Below are 22,822 nucleotides of genomic sequence, written 5' to 3'. Positions count from 1 at the left end.
TTGCAAGTTAATTAGTGCTTGTAATTTTAATGGGCCTTTGATTTCCTAGAGTTGGGTTACTTCAGTGCTGTTACGTGGGTATGGGTGAGTCTTACTTTAATATGCAGAGAAGGCTGGTGTGCTGCATTAGAATGATCTAAATTATGTTTGGGGCTTTAGTTTATATTAATGGATGACCAATCTATTGTTTGGCTCTGTTTATTTCTAAATAATGCAGCTGTATTTTTTTAAATAACTGATCTGTGGTCAGACTGTAAAAGTGATCTGTATTGTGAATGTATAGCTCAAAGCTATTTGATTTGCTTAATTTGGGTACTTGCCCCTCCAGGGGTAAACTTGATCAATTATATTTAGGGATGCAGTAAAGGAACAGTGACTCTCAATTAAATGAAACTGTTTGAAGTTTGCTTGCCATTATACTAGAACTGTTAAAGTGGCACTTAAAATGTTGGAAAACTTTTTTTTTATTCTTGTGCCAACAGATGGTGTTTAATTTGTCCAGCAAGTGAAGCTAGTCCTAACGTAGCCAAATGATCCCAGCAGCAGCCAAAGTAACTAAACAATCTGTTTAAAAATGTGAGACCAGTCAAGCATCCTCTGTAATTCTAGGTGAATGTTATTGAGCCATCAGTAAATGGAAATCCCCTTGAATATCTCCTGTTATATCTCCTGTTGTCAGTGTTCCTGGAAGGAGCTGTTGCTGAGAGAACAGAGTCTTGTTAATATCCAAACTTTCCCAAAAGCAACCTGCCTTTTTTTTTAAACTGTTGAGTATTTCAGAGAAGTTTTTTGCTTTTATTTCAGATCCAGTTATGGTTGCCAACCCTCCAGGATTGTCCTTTTAGTCTCCAGGAATTGAAAGTTAATCTGGAGACTGCTGCAAACAATTCAGGAGAAAAATCACAGTGGCATTTAAAATCATTTTAAACTTTGGATTTTCTTGTTGTAGGAGAAGGAGGTGGGGTTTGCGGTGCAAGATTCATCCAGCTCGGTAACAGTTGAATATTGGTGTGGAAGGTCTGTGCACTGTGAGGATGGCCACCGGTGGAAGTGTTGTGGGAGGTTGGGCATGCAGTTGGAGATAGGTCATGTGATAAAACCTCCTGGAATACATTCATCCAGAGTTAACACTAGATCCAATATGTGCTCGAGTTAAACTTCCATTTTTGTGCATCCTTTGCAGTTCATAAGTGCATGACTTGGCTAAGGTTGATGGCTATGTGTGCTTAGGATGGAGAAATTCCCAACCGTTTGTTTCATTAGGTTTTGTCACAGGGCTTCTGTCAAATTCTGTCCACTTCAAGAAAGTGTATCCTGTCCTGAATTTTTTTCTTTGCTCCCTCTTCATTTCTTTTCCTGTGTGACATTTTCCCTTGTTATATAGTTGGTTGCTAGGGATGTATTATACCTTCTTACCACTTTAAAAATTAAATTGTTCTTGGAGAATGGGTTTTGTTGGCAAGGCTGATATTTATTGCCTGTTCCTAGTTGCACTGAGAAGGTGATGATATTTTGCCTTTGTCCTGTCCAGAGGACAGGAAGGAAAATATATATCTGTCAACCTGGATAGTCTTTTTAAAAGAAAAATTACGAAGGACGAAAACTTTTCCTTGATTAACCATGATTCATACCAGAGGAATTTCTAACCTTCAGAAACCAGCAGGGACCTCGTTTTCTTTAAAGAGGTTCTAATGCCCGTGTGATTGCAGAAAATCTAATTCCAAAAAATGCACCCTTTACATTTCTAAGGGAGAGCTCTGGCCAACTGAGACAATATGTCTTCAAGGATAAAAGGGACCCTGACTCCTCTAAATACTTCCAGATTTTAGACCTGGGAAAGTGCATCCTTTGTCCAACACCTAGGAGAAGTGGGAGGAATATCACATAATCTCCCCAAGCTGCTAGAACCTGAAATATTGCCGTGTGGAACTGAACCCAGGCAGTCTACTACTTTTCTACCTAACAGCTAGCAGCAGAAGGAGCACAATCCAGGTAAATTGCCTGGCTCTCATCTACATTGTGAACTACTGGAATATTGGAACTCCTGTATTAGTTCCCATAAGACTTATTCATTCTTCCATCATGGAAAGTCACATCGCCCTGCAACAGTTTCAGCCTGCTAACCTCTGAAGGAATACACCATTGGACATTTGGTTCTGAACTCTGATCTCACATTAAACCATAATTTATTTTTATCGTGGTCTTGCTCTGTACCCCGTACTTTCCCTTCTCCCTCTTACTGTATGAGAGCAAGAAGGGGCAGACATTGCAAAACCTGTCTCCAGCATTTTTGTGTGTGTAAAACAAATCAGCCCTATTATTTTACCTTATCTCAAGTCTGCTGGGGGTTATTAATAGAGGATTGGATCACTCTAACCTGAAGGGTTGGGGCAAACACGCCATTACTTATAAAGGGGGAAATCAGAACTCAAGGACACCTTTCTGCTTACAACCGAGTAGTGAGAGGAGAAATCAGGGCTGTTTGATACAACTGTCAGACTTGCTACTAAAGGGCAGTCAAGGGTCAACCTTATTGATTTTGGGACTGAAGTCATACACTGGCCAGACTAGGTGAAGGTGAAAGGCTTGTGATAAACCAAAGGCTTCATGATCACTTGCTGTTATTAATTTCCAGGTTCTTTTTTTAAAAATGAATTGAAATTTTGCAAATGTCAAGGTGGGTTTTAAGCTTTTCTGCAATATTGGTCCAGGCCTCGAGCAATCCACTTGACTTTTCTGATCCTAGCCTCCACTCATTAATGCCTCATCCTGACATTGGGCAGAATTTTGCCATCAGTGAGCAGGGGGTGGGGCCCACTCACCGACATATTAATATGACACGGGATGACGTCGGGGAGAACCCCCGACGTCATCCCGCCCCATTTAAATTTTCAGGAAGGCGAGGGCACAGTCAAATCAGCTGTGCACCCGCCAACCTGTCAATGACCAATTGAGGCCATTGACAGGATCGTTAAAACAATTAAAGGACATGCCCGTCCAACCTTAAGGTTGGCGGGCAGGCTAGGAGCCCCGGCGAGCAATAGAACAAAACATGAAACTTCATCCACTGGTGGGATGAGGTTTCATGCAGGGTTTTAAACATTTTAATAAAGTTAGTATGTATGTTATGAACATGTCCCATCTCATGTGACGTTGTCACATGAAGGGGACATGTTAGGGATAGTCGAGTTTTCAGGAAGGATTGCTTCTCTGTAATGTTGACCAGTCTCATTTATTCCCCTTTGTTAAGTCTTCCTCGGTGTGTGTGTTTCAATGCTGCAGGGCACAGATTTAAATAGTTTCCAGATATAGAGCTGATTGTCTGTAATTCTTAAACTTGGAATATTGAAAAGTAAAAGCCTCATTGTGTGTGTGTGTGTGTGTTGGGGGGGAAAGACTTCCTGAAAGAATAACTGCCTGTTATGAAATACTTAATTGTTTTTTGTCATTAATTATACAGATTATGGGGTGATATAATAGTGTCTAATATTATGGAGGGTTGGGACAAGGTACCTGGAAGCAGACTGTCTCCAGCAGAGGGATGAAGAACAAAGTGTCATGGATGCAAGATGTAAAACAGGGGACAGAAGAAACTTCAGTGCAATGTGAGATGCTTGGTGGTTAAGGGAGAAAATGGATCTATATTCAAGATTAAATTGGATAGTTGGATGAAGGAAAATCGGAGCGGCACAGGTAAATGTGTCGAACTATTTGTTCATGGGTGGAAAGCACTGACATAGATTAGTTGGGTCAAGTGTCCTGTATCTCGCACATAACTTCTGTGCATTTGTAGTTTGTTTCAAACTGTAAATGAATGATATAGTTGGTGGATAAGAGATAATAGCCAATGTGCCAGGAGAACTCGCCTTTCTTTTGAATGGATCTCTTGGTTTCACTGAACAGGCAGAAGGGGGCAATTAAGAGCCAATCGTGTTCGTCTGGGGCTGGAGTCACAAAGGCCAGACCCCAGTAAGGACAGCATTTTTGCTTTTAAAAGATATTTGAGTTTTTATACAACATTTGGAGTATCATGGTCTTTCTTACTGATACCAGTTTTTCCTTCATAAAGTGAATTGTTGGAATTTGAATGCCTAGTCTGCAGAATGTTATTTCAAACTCTTGGTTTACTAGACCAGTAGCACAACTAAAGTTATTATAACTCTCTCTTGAATTACCAATAATTTTGGTTGATGCAGAGGATGGGAGGGCATCACTGGCCAAAGACTGACTTGAGACCATGTAGCTGTCTTTTTTAATTTGCTCATGGGATGTGAGTGTTGCTGGCAAGGCTAGTATTTGTTCCCTCTCCATAATTGCCTTATAAGAAGGTGGTGATCCCCACCACTTTGAACTGCTGCGGTCTGTATAACCCAGGTACATCCACAGGGCTGTGAGGTAGGAATTCCAAGATTTTGATTCAGTAGTGATGTATTTCAAATCCGGATGGTATGTCCCTTGGAGTGGAGTCTGTAGGTGGTGGTGGTTTCCCTGGCCTTGTTCTCCTATGTGGTGGTAGAGGTAGCAGGTTTAGAAGGCACCGTTGAAGCCTTGGTAAATTGCTGTTGTCCATCTTGCAGATGGTGAGTTGGTAGTGAATGGGATGCTAATCAAGTGGGCTGCTTTGTTCTGGACCTTCTAGTGTTGTTGGAGCTGTAGTCATCCAGGCAAATGGAGATTATTCTACCACACTCCTGACTTGTGCCTTATGGATGGTGGAAAGTCTTTGGGACTAACAGTTCATTTCTTTAGTCCCACAATACACAACCTCTGATCTGCTCTTGTAGCCAGTATTAATGTGGCTGGTCTATTTACATTTTTGGTTAATTGTGACCCCGCCCCACATGCCCCCCCTCCCCCCCCAAGAAAATGTTGAAGGTGGGGATTTGGTGATAATGCCAAAAATATAAAGGGGGGGGTGGAAATGGTCATTGCTGCTTGTGTGGTGTAAATGTTACTTGCCTCACTTGCTACTTATTAGCCTAAGCCTGAATGTTGTACACGTTTTGCTGAATATGGTCACAGACTGCTTCAGCATATGAGGAGTTGCAAATGATACTGGCCATTGGTGATTACACAATGAATCCCCTTTTCTGACCTTATGTTGGAAAGAAGGCCTTTAAAGCAGCTGAAGATGCTTGGGCCTAGGACACTACCTTGAAGAACTCCTGCAGCAATGCCTTGGGCTGAAATAATTGGCCTCCTACAGCCACAACCATCTTCCTTTTAAGCTATGTGTATGGCTTCAGTCAGTGAAGAGATTTTTCCTGATTCTCAGTGACTTCAGTTATGCTAAGGCTTCTTGATGCCATACTCAATCAAGAGCAGTCACATTTGCCTGGAATTTAGCTCTCTTGTCTGTACGTGAACCAAGACTCTGATGTAGTGAAAAGCATGGGAGGTTATCGCTGGCTGGAATAATTCAATCGGAGAGATGGATGGAACACTGTACTCTAGGGAGAACACTGTCACCAAGCGAGCTGCAGACACCATTACCTGCCCGTCATGGCAGAGCTGTATATTGAACCCACAGTGGAGGAGCTTAGCAAAGCTAATATTCACTTACCATGGTCAAAGCTCCAGATGCTGGTGCTATACCTCATGAACTCAAGCACAGGAAATCAGCACTCCCAGTATTTGCACAAACTTCTGTCTTTGCTGAACAGTATCCCAGGATGTGTGAGATGCAAAGATTGTGAACCTGATCAAGGATGACTGCAGTGATTTGCAACAACTATTGAGGTATCTCGCTGCTGAGCATTGTGAGAAAAGTATTTGTCCTTGTCAGACTGCAGATCTTGCCTGAGCCCACTATCCCAAATCCTAGTGTGGTTTCAGAACTGGAAGATCTACAATTGAGACAATCTTCTTCTCAATCTAGCAGCTGCAAGAGAAACTCCCAAAACAAAGGAGACCACTATATAAATATTTCCTTCATCAGTTATACAAAAAGGCATTTGACCATGTGAGCAGAGATGGTCTATTTGATGCTGGAGAAAATTGGCTGCTTGCCATAGTTGTTCCATGTGATCTCCCATTTCCATGTCAACATGATAGATCAGCTATGGTTGGGCAATGTTGGAATCTTTGGAGATCCTCAGTGGTGTCAAATGAGGTTGTGTTCTGGCATATTTTATTCCTACTTTGCATTTGCTAAATTTTTTTCTTGCTGTCATATGCCCTCCATAAATGTCTTGAAGGCATCTACTTGCATGCCAGAACTGACAAAAGATCTTCAGCCTTGTGCCTTAAGATCAAAGACACCAAGTCCTCAGTTGCTGTACCCTGACGATGCCACACTAACATTCCATACTGACAAATGTCAGCAGCAACTACATATGTCTTGGTCTCTTTTCCCCGCCCCCTCCCCTGGTAGTTTGACCATCAGCATCAGGACGACAATTGCTATGGTCCAGGGAGTTGCCAATTGGACACTTCACATCTAGGTTCACAATTGCCAGCAATCTGTCACTTGATGCTGAAATCAACACACAAGTAGCAAAAACTACAGCCATTGTGTCCAAGCTGAATAAGAGTGTATGGGGAACAACAGCAAACTGAGTCCATCAAGCCTGTGTCCTCAGCATGTGTATCCGACCTGGACAACCATATATGTTAGGCAGGAGAAAAGACTGAACAGTTTCCACTTTTTGCTGTCTCAGGTATGTCCTCGGCGTCTCTTAGCAAAGTCATCAATCGGAGGCCCTGGTGCATGCTAAACCCATCAAGCTTATGCTAAGCCAACAATGTCTGCACTGGCTCAGCCATATTCGTCAGATGGATGACAGTTGTAAAGACCTTCTGAATGGTGAAATAGCCACTGGGTGATGCTTGCAGCTTCCTTGTAGCAAAGGTATGGACACCCAAGAGGTTATGAAGATGGTGGATATTGACACTGACACCTTGGAGATGGTCATTGGCAGCTATGACCTCCTGGAAGCTGACTGTTTGGAAGGGCATTGGAAGAGCTGAGAAGAGGCCCCAGAGAAACCAAAGGCCAGCAACTTGTTCCTCTGACTTCCTCTGCAGCAAATGCGGCAAGAAACTGCTATGGTAGAGTGGGGCTTCTAAGCTGATGACCACCATGGTGCAAACCATCAATTTAAAGAAACTGAACAGAGTGGGGGAGGAAAGTGCTGTCAACAACTTTCTGCCAATGGCTGGGGCAGTAATTTGGCTGGATTGGATTTGTCCTTTTTTGTGGGCAGGATGTACCTGTGCAATTTTCTACATTGGTTAGATGTGTTGTAGCTATACTGGAACAGTTTGGTTAGAGGTGCATCTAGTTTAGAGCACAGGTCTTCAATGCTACAGCTGAGATGTCAGGGCCCATAGCCAATCACATTGGACACTGCAAAGGCTACTTTATTTTGTGGAGTGAATCTAATTGTCTGAAGTGCAGCATCTGTTTGCTTTATGTTTAATCTCTTTTTTAATGAAAGCAAGATTACTTGGGACAATGAAATGTTTGTGGTTGGACCCTACACTCAAAGTTAGTGGCTTGATGATCTTGGAAGCATCCTTGTGATAAGACCATAATACAGGAAAAGTGAAGGGGTATCTAATATTTTTAGGATTCTAAAGGGACTGGATAATGTAGACTGTGACAAACTGTTACCTGATCAAGAATTGATTAAACCAGAAATTAAAGCCTGTGCTTGAAGAGGGGTAAATTCCCACAAATCTGGAAACTTTCAGTGAGCATGTAATCGATGGACCAGGCTACCTAGCAACGGTGAAAGCAAAATTAGATTAATTTCAAATAATACTTTTGGATATATATTTCAAATAATATTTACATGTAAGTTGTGTAGCAGGCTTGAAGAGCTGGATACTTGGGGGTCCACTGGGATTCACCTTGTCTAGATTTATAGACTACAGCAACTGAAGACATTGCTATTAGGCAACAACTTATTGCCATGTGACTTGCAGGTTTGTAGAAGGTAATCTGGATAGACTATTACTCATAGCGATTAATGTGAACAGCCTTGCTTTATTTAAATGAAATAGTCAGTGAAGCCTGATTTACTGTGGAGAGGAGGTATGGAGGGAAAATACTAGTTTTTTTTTCAATGAATCATTTTGTTTTTCTTCACCTTGTATATGGATTCCTATTGTGACTGACTGACTGAAAGCACAAGCAAGAAAATGAAGAGCATGACTGGACAGGAGCTACAATGTCCTGCTGATTCAGCGTTCTGATATGATTGTAGATGCCTAACACCTTGCACGCACTGCAGCCAGACTAAAGCTTTCAGATGGATGGCACTCACCTCGATTGTGAAACTCTGGCTGAATCACAGCCTCTGTTTTGGCAACCCCAGGGTGGTGCATTGAGTCAGTGTGAACTATGTTCACCACTATAGGTTGCTGAGCTCACCAGTTTGGTGGTTAATATAGTCTGGTGTTTATTTGCATGGAAACCCCTTCTAGCCCTGCTCTCCCAAATCTCTCAAACCTTCACTCTCTCTCTTTTTGATCTTTGCACTTTCCCTGCTGTTGTCCCAGCCTTGAGTCCCTCTTGAACCTAAAGCTTCCCTCTGTGCCTCTCTAGGCATCCTCTGAAGGGCCCATCAAGACACTCATTGCTACCTCCTTTATGAACAGTAATTCCAACTGCTTCCTTCAACCTTCCAAACCAGTGCATCACCTGATGGGCTAAATTTGTCAATCTTCTTCCCTCCCATTGCTGACCCTGTGACCTCCATCTGCAATTCAGCTCCTCACCCTTCACCAATTCTCCCTTCAGAATGCTTGTTCACTTGTGAACAAGGCCTTTGCAATTCATGAATTTATTGTGGATGGTTGCTTTTCTCTTCCCATGCAGCTCTCACCACCTCTCCCTTACATCCAAGGAGCATGGTCTTGAATGGATAACTGATTTAGCCATTCACTGCCAAATCTGGTTGGACCATAAAACCCCTACTGGCCCATGCTCTAGTCTGCCAAAACTACTTCCTGATTATTCTGGAATGCAAAGATAAGGCCTAGTTTCTTTATCTCTACTATAAACTGTCGATTTTAGGGTAATTTTCTCCTCCACCCACACCTTCAACAGCAAATGCAAGGAGCCCAGGGACTTCATTGTTAAGATTTTAAGGCCATCAAATCGTATGTCTCGACTGCTTCCCTCCCTTCCTTGAGCATGCCAAGGCAAAGCAATAAAAGTTCCTCCCCTGCCCTAAACTTACCTCTTTCTTTCTCTAGTTTTTCTCCCTAGCTCATGCCATCTGAGCTCATCTGGAGTGTGTTACCTCCATTCCAGTCCCACTAAATTGACCAACCAACTTCTTCCCTCCCAGACTCCCATATTGACCATTATTGTCAATTGACCTTTTTTCTCAGGTATTGTTTCCTTCTTACAAACTACCACCCCATCTCCAGCCACCTCTACTTTTAAGTACTTGCTGTCTCCTCATAAATCCATGCCCATCTTTCACAGAGCTTCCTGTTTGAATTCCTCCAATCAATTCCTGGTCTTCCCATAATATTGAAACTGCTCTTATTAAAGTTGCAAATGACACACCCCCTGTTAACCACCTCTCAACTCCTTCACCATCTCTAAATTGTCATACTGCTTGTCTGATATCAAATGCTGGATGTGCAGAGGTTTCCTCCAACCAGATACTGGAAGGGCCGAAGCTGCTGTCTTCAGTCCTTGCCACAGGCTGTGTGTCCAGGCCACGGACTCCATAGCAACTGTTTGAGGCTGAGCCCAGATTGTTTTCAACCTTGGTGTCATTTTTGGCCCCAGGGTGAGCTTCCAATCACATTTTAACACCACACCGTCACGAGACCACACTCTTGCCTGATTTGCCGTGTCCCAGCCCATTGACTATCGAGGTTCTTGTTACTGTTTTTTCTTTTTTGTTACCTCCAGACTTGAGCATTTCAATATACTCCTGGTCAGCCTCCCATTTTCTACCCTCCGTAAACTGTGAGCCACAACTCTGCTTATATCCTAATTTGCATTGAATCCCATTCGGCCATTGTTCATTAAGCAATGCCTCCATTTGTACAATTCTATTCCTTGTTTTCAAATTCCTCCTTAGACTTTCCTGCTCCCTATCTCCATAGTCTTCTCCAGCCCTATAGCTCTCCCAGACATCTGCACTCCTCCTCCAGTTCTGGCCTTGTTTGCGATGCTCCTTGGCTGCCTCTTTTAGGCCAACCTTGTCACCTGCGCTAATATCTCCTTATGTGGCTTGGTGTCAAATCTTGTGTTAATGCTCCTGTAAAGTGCCTTGGGATGTTTTTAATAAATGCAAGTTATTGGTGTTTTTAATTGGGTGGGTGTGGTGGTGAATTTCCTCCAATATTCTGAATGTTCTCAATGTTTGTGAAGTATCTCTAAACTTGGGTATGGGGCTGGGTGATGTATTAAGGTCTGGATGTTGTTAGGCCACTGATCCTTTTTAGCACAGAGATCTTTTCAACTATCAAAGATTTTTAAATTTATGCAGCTCCTTTCACGATCTCTGGGGTTGGGATGGGGGTAGTGGGGTTACAGAAAATGCTGCAAATACTCCAGTCTGGCAGCACCTGTGGAGCGAATATTTTAGGTCGTTGATAAGGTCACAGAACTGAAATGTTAGCCCTTGCAGAGAGAAGAACAGTTATCGGGCCTGAGTATTTCCAGCATTTCCTGCTTTAATTTCAGATTTTCAGCATCTGCAGTGTTTTGCTTTTGCACCAAGTGGAACACCTCACTCTTGATATAGTGCGATGGGATCTTTTACCTCCACCTGAAAGGGCAGAAGGGACCTCGAGTGTTAATAACTTGACACATTTCTGAACAGTAGCATTACTGTAGAATTGAAGAAATACATTCAACCAAGAGTGCTTTTCAATTAGTGATTTCAGAGTAAAGTTTTCACTACTGATTTGCACATAACTAATCCCAAGAGTTATTAACAAACCATTACTGGGTCTTGTTCTGCTCTTTGTAATACTTGTGATTAATTAGCTCAGCTATGCCATTTGAGAGTGTTTAACCTATTTCAGTTGCGTTGCACAAAAAATGTGAAGTCAGTGGGAAATGAGTGCAAATATGAAAATACTTCGTATTGTTAATCAAATTAGCACCTTGTATTTTTGAGATCATGAATGAGTTGTCAGTTATTAATAACTTGTGCAAAGTTGTTTTAAACTGTATGCCTATAGTGGATGAGACTTGGTCCAAAGCAGTTTAGCTGACAGTACATAACAGAATTGAGTAGAATAAGTAGCATAGGAATGGATTATTTGGCCCAACTATCCCATGCCATTTATTCTCTCTCTTGAGCCTCATCCCTCCCTCAAACTCTAATAGAACTCTCCATTCTCTTCAACCTCCTGTATATGCTTGTCTAGATGCTCCTTGAACTCATCTATATCGTTCACCTCAACCACAGCCTATGGTAGCAAGTTCTGCATTAATGTGTTTCTTTAATCTTTCATTTTGCTCTCCCCCACTCCCCAACAAAGAGTAAACACGTGTTTCCTATCAAAATCTTTATAATTTCAAAGACCTCCATAAAGGTCACCCTCTGCCTTTTCAAGAGAAAAGAAAGTCTGACTGCTCATTCTTTTCAGTTCTGGTATAATTCTTGTAAATCATCTTTTGCACACCAATGTGTCTCTGTTTTTGTTTAATGATATATGACTAGATAAACTGAGTCAAATAGCCATCTCCTGTGCTGTAACCATTCTGTGATCGCATTCTTGCCAAATACCTCTCACTAATCTGTTAAAGAATGACCACAATGAATTAAGTTTATTAATGTTATCTTGAAAGTTGTGTCACAACAGCCAATTTATATGCAATATGTTTTCACAAACAGCAATGTAATGATGATCAGATACTTGGTTGTGGGGTAAATATTGGCCAGGACATCACCAGCATGGACTCTTTGTTGTTCAAAATGGGTCCGTGGAATCTTTAACGCCCATCTGTGAGGGCAGACAGGGCCCCTGTTTAATGGTTTGTTCAAAATGACAGTGCTCTATCAGTATTAATACATTGGAGCATCAGCCTAGATTGAGTGGGATTTGAATTTGCAACTTGCTGAATGAAGCAAGAGTGCAGTGCTATTGTTGAGACAGGGTTGACATGACTGTATCCAGGTCTAGTATAGGAGTATTTATTTTCACAAAGATATTTTGGCCATGTTTAAGACCCACTCCTTTCTTTCTCTTCAGGTTCTGTGAGCTTACTCTGTGCTGAGATGCCTGGTAAGGCATTAGAAATGATAGAGGCCATTTCCAAAAACGAAGGTTGGTATTTTTGTTTCCTGTTTTTGTAAGGAGCAGGGTCTCTCAATGATTTCAATGGAGGCCATGGTCTTTGTCCCATGGTCAGTGTTCCTCAGAGGTGTCATGTGCAACTCCAGTGTTTGTAGTTATTTATGGTTGAGCTACACTGACTCAGTTAATCACTACCCTCAGTCTGAATTAAATGAAGTACCAGTAAAACAGCTATGTTTAAAATGGAGGGTTTTTAAATTCACTCATAGAATGTTGCTTTCAAAGCCACCATTTTATTGTCCATCCCTAACTGCCTTCTTGAATCGTTGCAGCCTGTGTGGTATAGGCACAGTGCTGGTAGGGAGTTTCAGGACTTTGATCCAGTCAAGGAACGCCAGTATTGTTCCAAGTCAGGATGGTGTGAGACTTAGAGAGGAACTTGCAGATGGTGGTGTGCCCATGCATCTGCTGCCCTTGTTCTTTTAACTGGTAGAGGTTGCAGGTTTACTGAAGGAGACTTGGCAAGGTGTTGGTGTTGCAGTGCATATATCTTGTATGTGGTACACACTGCCACTGTGCTGGTGGTGGGGAGTGGATATTTAAGATGGTGGATGGTATGCCAATCAAATGGGCTACTCAGCAGTGGATGGTATCCAGTGCTGCCCCCTTACTGAAATTCAAAATGGAAGACTGCAGATGGTTGGTGTGTGGGAAAGTATAAATGCCTTGTATCATTAGATCCAAAAAGTTACTTTTGAAAATTGGTACGGTTATTCGAAATATTATCATGTAAGTTTGAGCTGAATTGTGCTTCTGTTCATAATCTTTGTTTTTAAAATTCTCTTGTCAATTTTAAATGTCAAAATTGGTCCATGTTTTGATTTTGCCTGACTATCAAAAGTTTTGTTTGAAAAGATGTTTTTAACCTCCCAACTAATCTTTTTGGTTCCCTATGGAATTCTCTGCCAATTCCGGTAGTGACTTCCAAGAGGAATCAGTCCAGGCAACTTTCCATCAGAGGTTGAAGAATTCCTGGCTCTTGAAATATTGGGCCCTAGTTCATACATTGTCCAATACAGTATCTTTCCACAAAGTAATTTTAGTCAATATTAACTTGATCTGGTATTTTTCATCAATGAGATATGGAAGTATGTGGTGAGCACCAAAGTATATTTGGAGCAAGGGGTATTTGCTGCAGTGGTTGAGAAATTTGGAGCAAAAGATATGGGGCAATGGTGAGTGGCATTTGTTTTGGATTGCTCAAGTAAGGCTATGGCATAGACATTATGGACCAAATGGTCTTCTGTGCTGCAAATCTCTAGTTCTATACATGCTACGCTGCCTCCATCTCTGAACCCCTTACTCTGTCCCATTTATCTCTTATTTTTTCTCTCTCTCTTCCCAGTAGGTTGCATTTTCTCATTGTGTGTGGGCCTATTGATGAAACAATAGGAGGTAAAGAGGAGAGAATCCATTGCCGGGCACAGGTCTGAGGACTGTTTGGATCTAACTTTAAAAAACCTGCATGGATTCAAGAGAGCCATTTCGGCTGACGCAATCCTTGTTTTGAAGCTGCTCTGGATGGCATTGTCAATACGTTTTCAACTTTCAAAGCTTTTGGCAAAGTTCTACATGAATTTGCAATTAAACTAAAAGCCACAGGAGTTGGTAGCAGAGCATGGCATGGAATAAGAAGTTGCTTTTTGAAATTGTCAGCATTATGGTGTGTTGTCTCAGTGCTTGGGTTGCTACCAAACTATGTAAATGACTTCCCCTATACAGTTATATTGCACAGACCACGTAATTCCACCTCCCTAATTTTTCATTACTTCTGCACCTTGCCTCAGCCATCTGTCACTGAAACTGAGCCACACATTAGGCCAGACTAGGTAAGGACATTCAGTAATGCCATTTTAAGTAAGGAACTAGTTGGCTTTTTAAAAAATAATCAAACAGCTTTTGTTATCACTTTGTTTGTAAGGCTAACTTTTTTATTTCCAGTTATTTTGTGCATCTGTGGTTTGGAGAGTGTGTGTTTGGAGGCAGAGGTATTAAAAGAAGATGGAATTCTAATTCTGAAACTGTCATGGTGGAATTTGAACACCACTTGAGGATCTACCAGTGCAGGCCACTGGATGACTATCATGTAGTGCTTATCCCTACCAATACCACCTATTCCTGACTCTGATAATATTGTTAAGGATCAATTGTCTAGCAAGCCACTCGTTTGTATCAAACTACTGCCAGGAATTGAAGAATAGTCACCACCTTTGGGTAACTAGGGATAGGTATTTAAATGATGTCGATGCCTGCATCCCAAGAAAGGAATGAATTTAAAAAAAATAAGTACATGGTATGGAAAATTAAATGGCGTCACCTTTTTTATAGTGACTGGCTGAAACTGACATATCCAGAGCCAAGTAAATGTAGTCACTGCATTTAATGCAGGCAAAACATAGCCAATTTGTGTATGACCAGATCCATTAAACAGCAAGCAAATAAATCAAATATTCAATTTTTGGCAGTATGAGGAATAATCAATTTCAAATCTGATCATGGGATCATCCAAGCCGGATTGTAGAAAAAACTGACCACAAAAGTTTTAATCCAATCAGTCGGTAAGGTATTGGTAAACAAATATATAATAATAATGGTCAAATATTTTCCTTGTAGTGGCACCCTTGAAATCTGACTTGGTATCTCTGGGATTTGTTCTTTGGCTCAGAACTATTTCGTTTTTTGTTGGACTAATTCTGCAAAGGCTTGCTTTGTTTGCTGTGTTTCTTGTTTCCATGGATGAAGGTATAGTATCTGAACAGCTAAAATGTTCAGTCCTAACACACACCAAAGTTGGTTTTGGATTACACTTGGGAAGGAGCTGTGGATTGTCAAAGTAACTAAAGTTATTGTTTGGATCATGGCATCAGGTTACCGTGCCTCAAAAGCTTTGAGCTACCATGTTAAACCTGATTCTGAGCCTCCAGTATCCTTGACTGTAGAGATGTCAACACTGATTGTCCTGAAGTCTACACTGATTGTCCTGAAGTCTCCTGGAATTACTGAAAAAAAAAAAAATTTAGGTCAAGCTTTTGAAGACTTCCCACAGCCTTTTACAGCCAATGAAGTGTAATCACTCAAACTCAGTAGCCAATTTGCACACAGCAAAGTCCCACAAACAGCAATGTAATAATGATCAGATTATATGTTCCAATGATGCTGGTTGAGAGATACGTATTGGCTGGGACACCAGGGAGAGAACTCCCTTGCTGCACTTCCAGTTCGTGCTATTGTGCCCACCTGAGAGGGTGGGGGGGGGGGGGGGTGTGGTCCACATGAAGCAATGGGGCCTTGTTGCACATCAGTAAAACAATGCAATGGATCTAGCCTTTTTTTTTGGGGGGGTGGGTTGGTGCCGAAGGGTATTGTGGCTGCTGTTGACTTTTTTTAACATATTGAGTGACCAGTGGCACAGAGGGTGAGTGTTGGAGACTGGAGGTGATGTGATAAAACTTCCCAGAACACTGTCTAACACTTCTGGGTTGTTGAGGGCAAAGTAAAATGGCTGGTGCTTAGACTGAATTTAACCTAGAATATGGCTAATGCATCCAACAATTCATATTTCAAAATTAAAATAGTCTGGTGCTGGAAATCTGAAATAAAACAATGCCAGGAATACTTAGCAGATTTAGCATCTGGAGAGAGAGACCCTTAACCAGAGGTTCTTATTTTTAAACACCTTGATTGATTGATTAATTATCCTTCAATCTTCTACACTTGAAGGAATAGGCAAGCCATATTTATGCAACTAGCCCTCAAATTTAACCCTTTTTTAGCTGCAGTATCATTCTGATGAATCTTGTGTGCTGTACTCCCTTAAGGCCAATATCAACTTGCTGAGGTGTGCTGCCAAAAACTGAACACAGTGCTTCAGTTGGGTGCGGTCTGACCCAAGGCTCTATAGTGAGACAAAAGATCCCTTTTTTGTATTCCAGCCACCACCCCCACCACACTCCCATTAGTTAAAGGCCAATATTACATTAGCCTTTGATTATTTTCTTACCTCTTTGTTTGATTTGTGCACAGAAACATCCAAATCTCTTTGCCTCTGCATAGTTTCCTACACTCTCACTATTTAGACCATAAGATATAGGAGCAGAAATTAGGCCAATCGGCCCATTGAGTCTGCTCTGCCATTCAACCATGGCGATAAGTTTCTCAATCCCATTCTCCCACTTTCTCCCCGTAACCTTTGATCCCCTTACCAATCAAGAACCTATCTATCTCGATCTTAAATACACTCAATGACCTGGCCTCCACAGCTTTCTGTGGCAATGAATTCCATAGATTCACCACTCTCTGGCTAAAGAAGTTTCTCCTCATCTTTGTTCTAAAAGGTCTTCCCTTTACTCTGAGGCTGTGCCCTCGAGTCCTAGTCTCTCCTACTATTGGAAACATCTTCCCCACGTCCACTCTATCCAGGCCTTTCAGTATTCTGTAAGTTTCAATCAGCTCCCCCCTCATCCTTCTAAACTTCATCGAGTATAGACCCAGAGTCCTCAAACATTCCTTATATGTTAAGCCTTTCATTCCTGGGATCATTCTCATGAACCTCCTCTGGACCCTCTCCAGGGCCAGCACATCCTCCCTGAGATACAGGGCCCAAAATTGCTCACAATATTCTAAAGCCTCAGCAGTACATCCCTGCTTTTATATTCTAGTCCTCGAAATAAATGCCAATATTGCATTTTCCTTCCTAACTACCAACTCAACCTGCAAGTTAACCTTAAGAGAATCCTGGACTAGGACTCCCAAGTCCCTGTGCACTCCAGATTTCTGAATTCTCTCCCCATTTAGAAAATAGTCTATGCCTCTATTCCTACCAAAGTGCATGACCTCATACTTCCCCACGTTGTATTCCATCTGCCACTTCTTTGTCCATTCTCCTAACCTGTCCAAATCCTTCTGCAGCCTCCCCGCCTCCTCAATACTACCTGTCCCTCTACCTATCTTTGTATCATCTGCAAACTTAGCCAGGATTCCCTCAGTTCTTTCATGTAGATCATTAATATATGAAGTGAAAAGTTGTGGTCCCAACACTGACCCCTGCGGAACTCCATTAGACACCAGCTGCCATCCTGAGAAGGACCCCCTTATCCCCACTGTCTGCCTCCTGCCAGACAGCCAATCTTCTATCCATGCTATTTCATAGGATCGTTGGTTTCCTTCTCTACAGTAATTATTCATTCGGCTCTGTTCTGGTGTTTGTGCTTTGGAGTTTTCCAATTGACCCAACTCCCTTTGCTTTTCCCCACAACCCTTCAATTTCATTTTCCCCTTTCAAGTATTTATCCAATTCTCTCGAATCTTGACATTGATTCTGCAATACCATTTTTTCACACCTGGTTCTTTGGCCAGTCACTTTATATACCAAAGAGCATATTTAGTGACAGCTGTGGCTTCGTTGGTAAGACTCTTGCCTGAGTCACAATGTTCCAGGTTCAAGTCCCACACCAGGGCTAGCGCACACAAATAAGGGCTGATGTTGTCTTTCGGATAAGATGTTAAACTGAGGCCCTATCTGCCTGCTTGGGTGTATATAAAAGATTCCATGGCATTGTTTTGAAGATGTGCAGGGCACATCCTGGTCAATATTTATCCCTACATGAGAATCCCAGATTATTTGGTCTTAATCAAATTGTGATTAATGGCTTTCAAAAGAGACTTGGATTATTACCTGAAGAGTTTGCAGGGCTATGGAGAAAAAGCAGGAGAGTGACACTAGTTGAGTTGCTCTTGCAGAGAAGTGGCACAGACACGACAGACTGAATATCCTCCTCCTCTGCTGTAACTATTGTATGATTCTATGTGGGTTGTGGAAGCTTTCTGTGTGCAAATTGACTGCTGTGTTTCCTACATTATTACAGTGACAGCACTCCCAAAAAGTACTTCAATTGCTGTAAAGTGCTTTGAGATGTCCAGAGGGGTGTGAAAAGTGCTATGTGTGCAAGTCATTTTTCTTTCTGTTGGACCCTTCTGCCACTAGAAACAGTTCCTCCCTTATTTACTTCACCAAACACACATGATTTAGAACATCTCAATTAAATCTCCCCTTACCAACCAACATTGCTCTAAGGGAACACCAGTTTCTTTTAAAGATCAGGCTTGGTGAGGTAGGAGGTGCAACAAGTTGTGTGGATGGGAGCCAGAAGTTACAAAGTGATAGAGAAAACAGACCGCATACATGTGTCCTGCGGATACAGCTCAATCCAATGCTTCCACTGCAACAGACAGGAACACTTTGGCAAACTGTGCAAGTCAAAAAACCTCAGCAATGCACAGGTAACTCAAAGATAATCCACGAGTTCAAGACCAAAAACCCAGAAGACAGTGAGATCAGCACAGCTTTTTGAATTGGTTAGCCCCGTTCCTTTTGATAGGATACTCGTACCTATGTTGAAATTCTGTCTGTGTCAGAATCCTGGAATTTCCACATAACTTCATTGTGGTAGCCTCATCACTATAAAGACTGCAGCAGTTCAAGATGGCTACAGCTTCATCTCCACTAGGAATGGGCAATAAATTCAGCCTTGCCAGTGCTACCTATGATTTCGATGGCAATCTTTTTTAAAAAGGATTTTTTGTTTAAGGTTAGCATTAAGAAAAGAGTAGGAGTAGACCATACTACTCCTTAAGCATGCTTTGGCATTTTTCGGCCTCCTTCCACATTCCCACTTGCTCTCCCTATCCCTTGATTCCCTGAGCCTAAAAATTGATCTTGAGCTTGAATATACTCGATGAGGGAACATCAATAACTCTCTAGGGCAGAGAATTCCAAAGTTTCTCAACTGAGTGAAGAAATATTTCCTCATCTTGGTCATAAATGATCATCCCCCCCTTTTTTTTCATCCTGAGACTGCTCCATGTTCTAGATTCCCAGCCAAGGGAAATGACCCCTGTTTATCCTGTCGAGCCCCTTCAGAATCTCTCCTGTTTCAATGAGATCACTTCCTCATTCATTTTAATGCCAAAGATTACATACCCAATTTACTCAGCTGCTCATTATGGTAAACCCTCTCATCCCAGGAACCCTTCGTGCGCGCTCCTCTCTGTTGAAGCTACCTAACCTTCCTTTATCCTTGCGTCTTTTTAAGGAACTGAGTTGTGGTTTTTGTCCCTTCCCTCTGTTCCCTTTTTTTATCCACCCCTGGGATGAGAAATTTAGTTTGGTGATTTAATATATACATTTGAAGAAAGAGGTGTTAAAATGGCACATAATGTTCCACTTGTGGCCTTCCCAAAGAATTATTCTAGGTCAAATAACAGTCTGATTGTATAATCAATGCCCTTGAGATGCATCCCAGTACTGATTGGGCTTGTTTTAGTAATGACTTGACATTGACTGCTTACTTGCAGATAAAATAAGCTATTTCGCTTTCCCAGTGAATGCTTCATATTTCCTCCTTTTTAGTGCTTGTTCTTGGTAACTTGTTCCACCCACAGCTGAACTCCATATCCTATTTATTGCTAAAAATGCCTTTTTTTCACCTACACATTATCCTCCCTCTTTGTTTGCTACCTCCAGACTCAGCTTTTCAATATCCTATCTTTTGTGCTCCTATCTTAACCTCTACAAACTGATATTGCCCAAAAGGCAAACACTCCTATCCTGTCCTGCCACTGAACCCTTGTCATACAAACATGAACTCCATTCATATTGTCAACTCTTCCCTCCCTTTCCCTTTATTTCCAGTTTTATATAACCTTCCCTATAACTTTATGGTCCTCCAATCTGGTCTGTTGTGCATCCCTACTTCTTTTGTACCACCATTGGTAGTCATCTAGGCCCTAGCTTCTGGAATTCTCTGTCTCTTTCTCCTCTTCCTTTAAAACCCTGTATAAAGTCTACCTCTTTGACCAAGCTTTTGGTTACTTGCCCTAATATCTCCCTTATGTGCCCAGGTGTCAAATTTTCTGAATGCTCATGGTAAACACTCTTAATATTGTTGTTCTTTGCTTTTGTTTTTTCAGGTTATAGCTATATTGAATACTTATTCTTTTTGCAAATCCCCAGTGAATTGCACACACCTGAATAAAGGCAGCTTCAGGTTCACATTAACTTGTACCACTGATCTGTGGCTTTCTCTTTAAAAATAAGACTTGCATCCATATTAGGGCCTTTCATGACCACTTGTAGGATGTCTCAAGGTCAATATTTTTGAAAGTGTAGTCACGTTGTAATGTAAGTGTAAGAATTGTGACAGCCAATATGTGCACAGCAAAGTCCCATAAACAATGAAATATTGGCAGCATCATGATAACTAGAAAACCTCTCTTGGCAATGTTGGTTGAGAAATTAAAATTGGTCAGTGTACCAGAGAAGCCTCCCCTGCTGTTCAAATAGCGCTGTGGGATCTTTTATGCCCACCTGAGAGGAGTCAGAAACTTGGTTTAATACATTCTCCAAGTGATGCCATTTGCAACAGTGCAGCGCTCCCTCAATACATTAGCCTAAATTATGTGCTCCAATCTATGGAGTGAGATTTGAACCCACAGCCTTCTGACTGCAAGGCTAGAGTGATGCCATCAATTTAGGTGTCTGTCATATCAAATGGTAACCTACTTGATTGGGTTAATTTAACAGACTTTTTTTAAACTGGGTATTCCTTTTTTTTAAAACTGCTTTCGAAACATTTTGAACCGGTTCAACATCTTGGCTTGTCCATGTCATAAGACAAATCTAATGATCCACAGGGGCCAACTTGGCATCTGGTAATTTTAAACTTGCCACCACAAAATTATTTGTGCTCAAAAGCTGATTGTGCCCATTGATAGTACCTGCGCAAGGACAAACTAGAGGCTTGCTCTCAATCTAGAAAGTCAATGTGGCTAATGATGAAGTGTTGCTGTGATGTGCTTCTACTTTTTACACATTGAAAAGACCCCAGACCAAATGTTCAGGTAAAAAATACTGCGATGTTGATCTAACATTAATAATTCTAGCTGATTCATTAGGCATGACCAGTTGCTCCTAAAGTAATCCCAACTCAGTTATCTTGTTCTCTAGATTAACCTAGATCATGTCCAATAAAATATCTGTAGTTTAACAACTATAGATAATGGACCAACTAGCTATTATTTCCTATGTCCTGCTTTTCACCTTTCTCTTTTGAAAAATCAAATTACATTGCTTGGTTTCTGGTATGACTCTGAAACTTCTGAAATGTTGACCTAGAACTTCATCTTCTTCCCTATGAATTCTATGGGCATCTGCTCCAACTACTTCAGCTTATATTGGCACCTGCTGTTTTTCAAATAAAAAGGAGTGGAGAGAGATAGTAAACCTAGCAATGACAGGCCTGTCGGTCTAATGCCGGTGGTCCAAAATAATTTAGAGATGGCAATTGGACAAGACAATTAATTGTTACTTGGAAAAATATGGGTTAATAAATGATAGCAAGCTTGGATTTCTTAAAGGGGCAGTGCAGCAGTGATACAAAATTGGTTGAGGAACTGGAAGCGGAGAATAGTGGTGAATGGTTGCATTTCAAAGGGGGGAAAGTGGTATTCCAAGGGATCACTATTCCAATGAACTGAGTTTTGATATCGAGGAAGTAATTTCCAAGTTTGACAACTGAACTGTAGCAAACAGTGAAGAGGATAATCGGGAAATAGACAAACTGCAGGATGGGCAGGTGCATGACAGATACAATTTAATGTAGGGAATGTAAAGTGATGCATTTTGGTAGGAAGAATGAGGAGGTGCAATGTGAACGAAATGGTGCAATTTTAATAGGGCTGCAAGAACAGAAACACCTGGGATTCAACATACGTGGAAGGGCAAGTTAAGGCTGTTATTTGGACCAAAAAAAAGCATATGGGGGACCCTTGGCATACACCTACCTGAGGACAGACTGAAACACAGCACATCCAACAGTGCAGCATTCCCTCGCTGCTCTGTTTGAGCGTTACTATTTAAAAGTCTTTTCTTTATGTGCTAATTTAATGGAAATAGAAAAACCGTTTCAGTGCACAAATTGAAATCTCATAAGGATTTCTGTTTCCAAATGGCAGTGACCTCAGCCTTGCTACAGTACTTCCTGTCACTGTGGAAGGGACCAGCGTTGCAGCAGGACTGATGTCACCATCATTTGTGAAGTCCGACTGAAAAAGCACGCGAGATGGAACAAGCTGAGAAAATTTCAGACGACCTTGAAAATATGATTGCTGTTTTCAGTAAGTAACACATTCTCATCTGGAAAATTCTGAAATTTCTCCTTCGTTTATGGCACCATAGTTTTCAAAGAGCAGAGTTATGTTCAGCTTGGGAAGAAACAGTCCATTTGTTGGCATTGGAAGGTATAGAATTATGATAAACCTAAATCTTGGATGGGGAGGAGGAAGGACAGTGCTTGAGGAGAGAGAGTCATTTACACTATCATTTAGTGAAATCGGGGAAATTGGATGGTCAGCAGTTTACTTGGACGGAGTGAGTGGGAGATGGATCTCTCAAAAAAGATGATCTTAGGGGGGGAATTGGCGGAGAAACTAAGGGCTAGGGTAGAGGGGGAAACCATGGAGGGTGGTATGTTGGCCACTTGTC

The 22,822-nt window shown here is 41.6% G+C and overlaps 1 protein-coding gene across 1 annotated transcript in view; it reads left to right on the top strand.

The window, feature by feature from the left end:
- LOC121291608 (pleckstrin homology domain-containing family G member 1) overlaps positions 1-22,822 on the top strand; it is a 207,044-nt gene that overhangs the window by 52,764 nt on the left and 131,458 nt on the right. Inside the window, exon 2 of the mRNA XM_041213052.1 lies at positions 12,178-12,252. Within this exon, the coding sequence (XP_041068986.1) occupies positions 12,204-12,252 (49 nt within the window). The 5' untranslated portion in view covers positions 12,178-12,203. The remainder of the gene's footprint in view (positions 1-12,177; positions 12,253-22,822) is intronic.

This window comes from Carcharodon carcharias, chromosome 2, assembly GCF_017639515.1.
Source record: "Carcharodon carcharias isolate sCarCar2 chromosome 2, sCarCar2.pri, whole genome shotgun sequence".
NCBI classification, from domain to species: domain Eukaryota; kingdom Metazoa; phylum Chordata; class Chondrichthyes; order Lamniformes; family Lamnidae; genus Carcharodon; species Carcharodon carcharias.
Note: the sequence above shows the minus strand (reverse complement) of the source record. Positions and strands in the feature narration are given on the sequence as shown.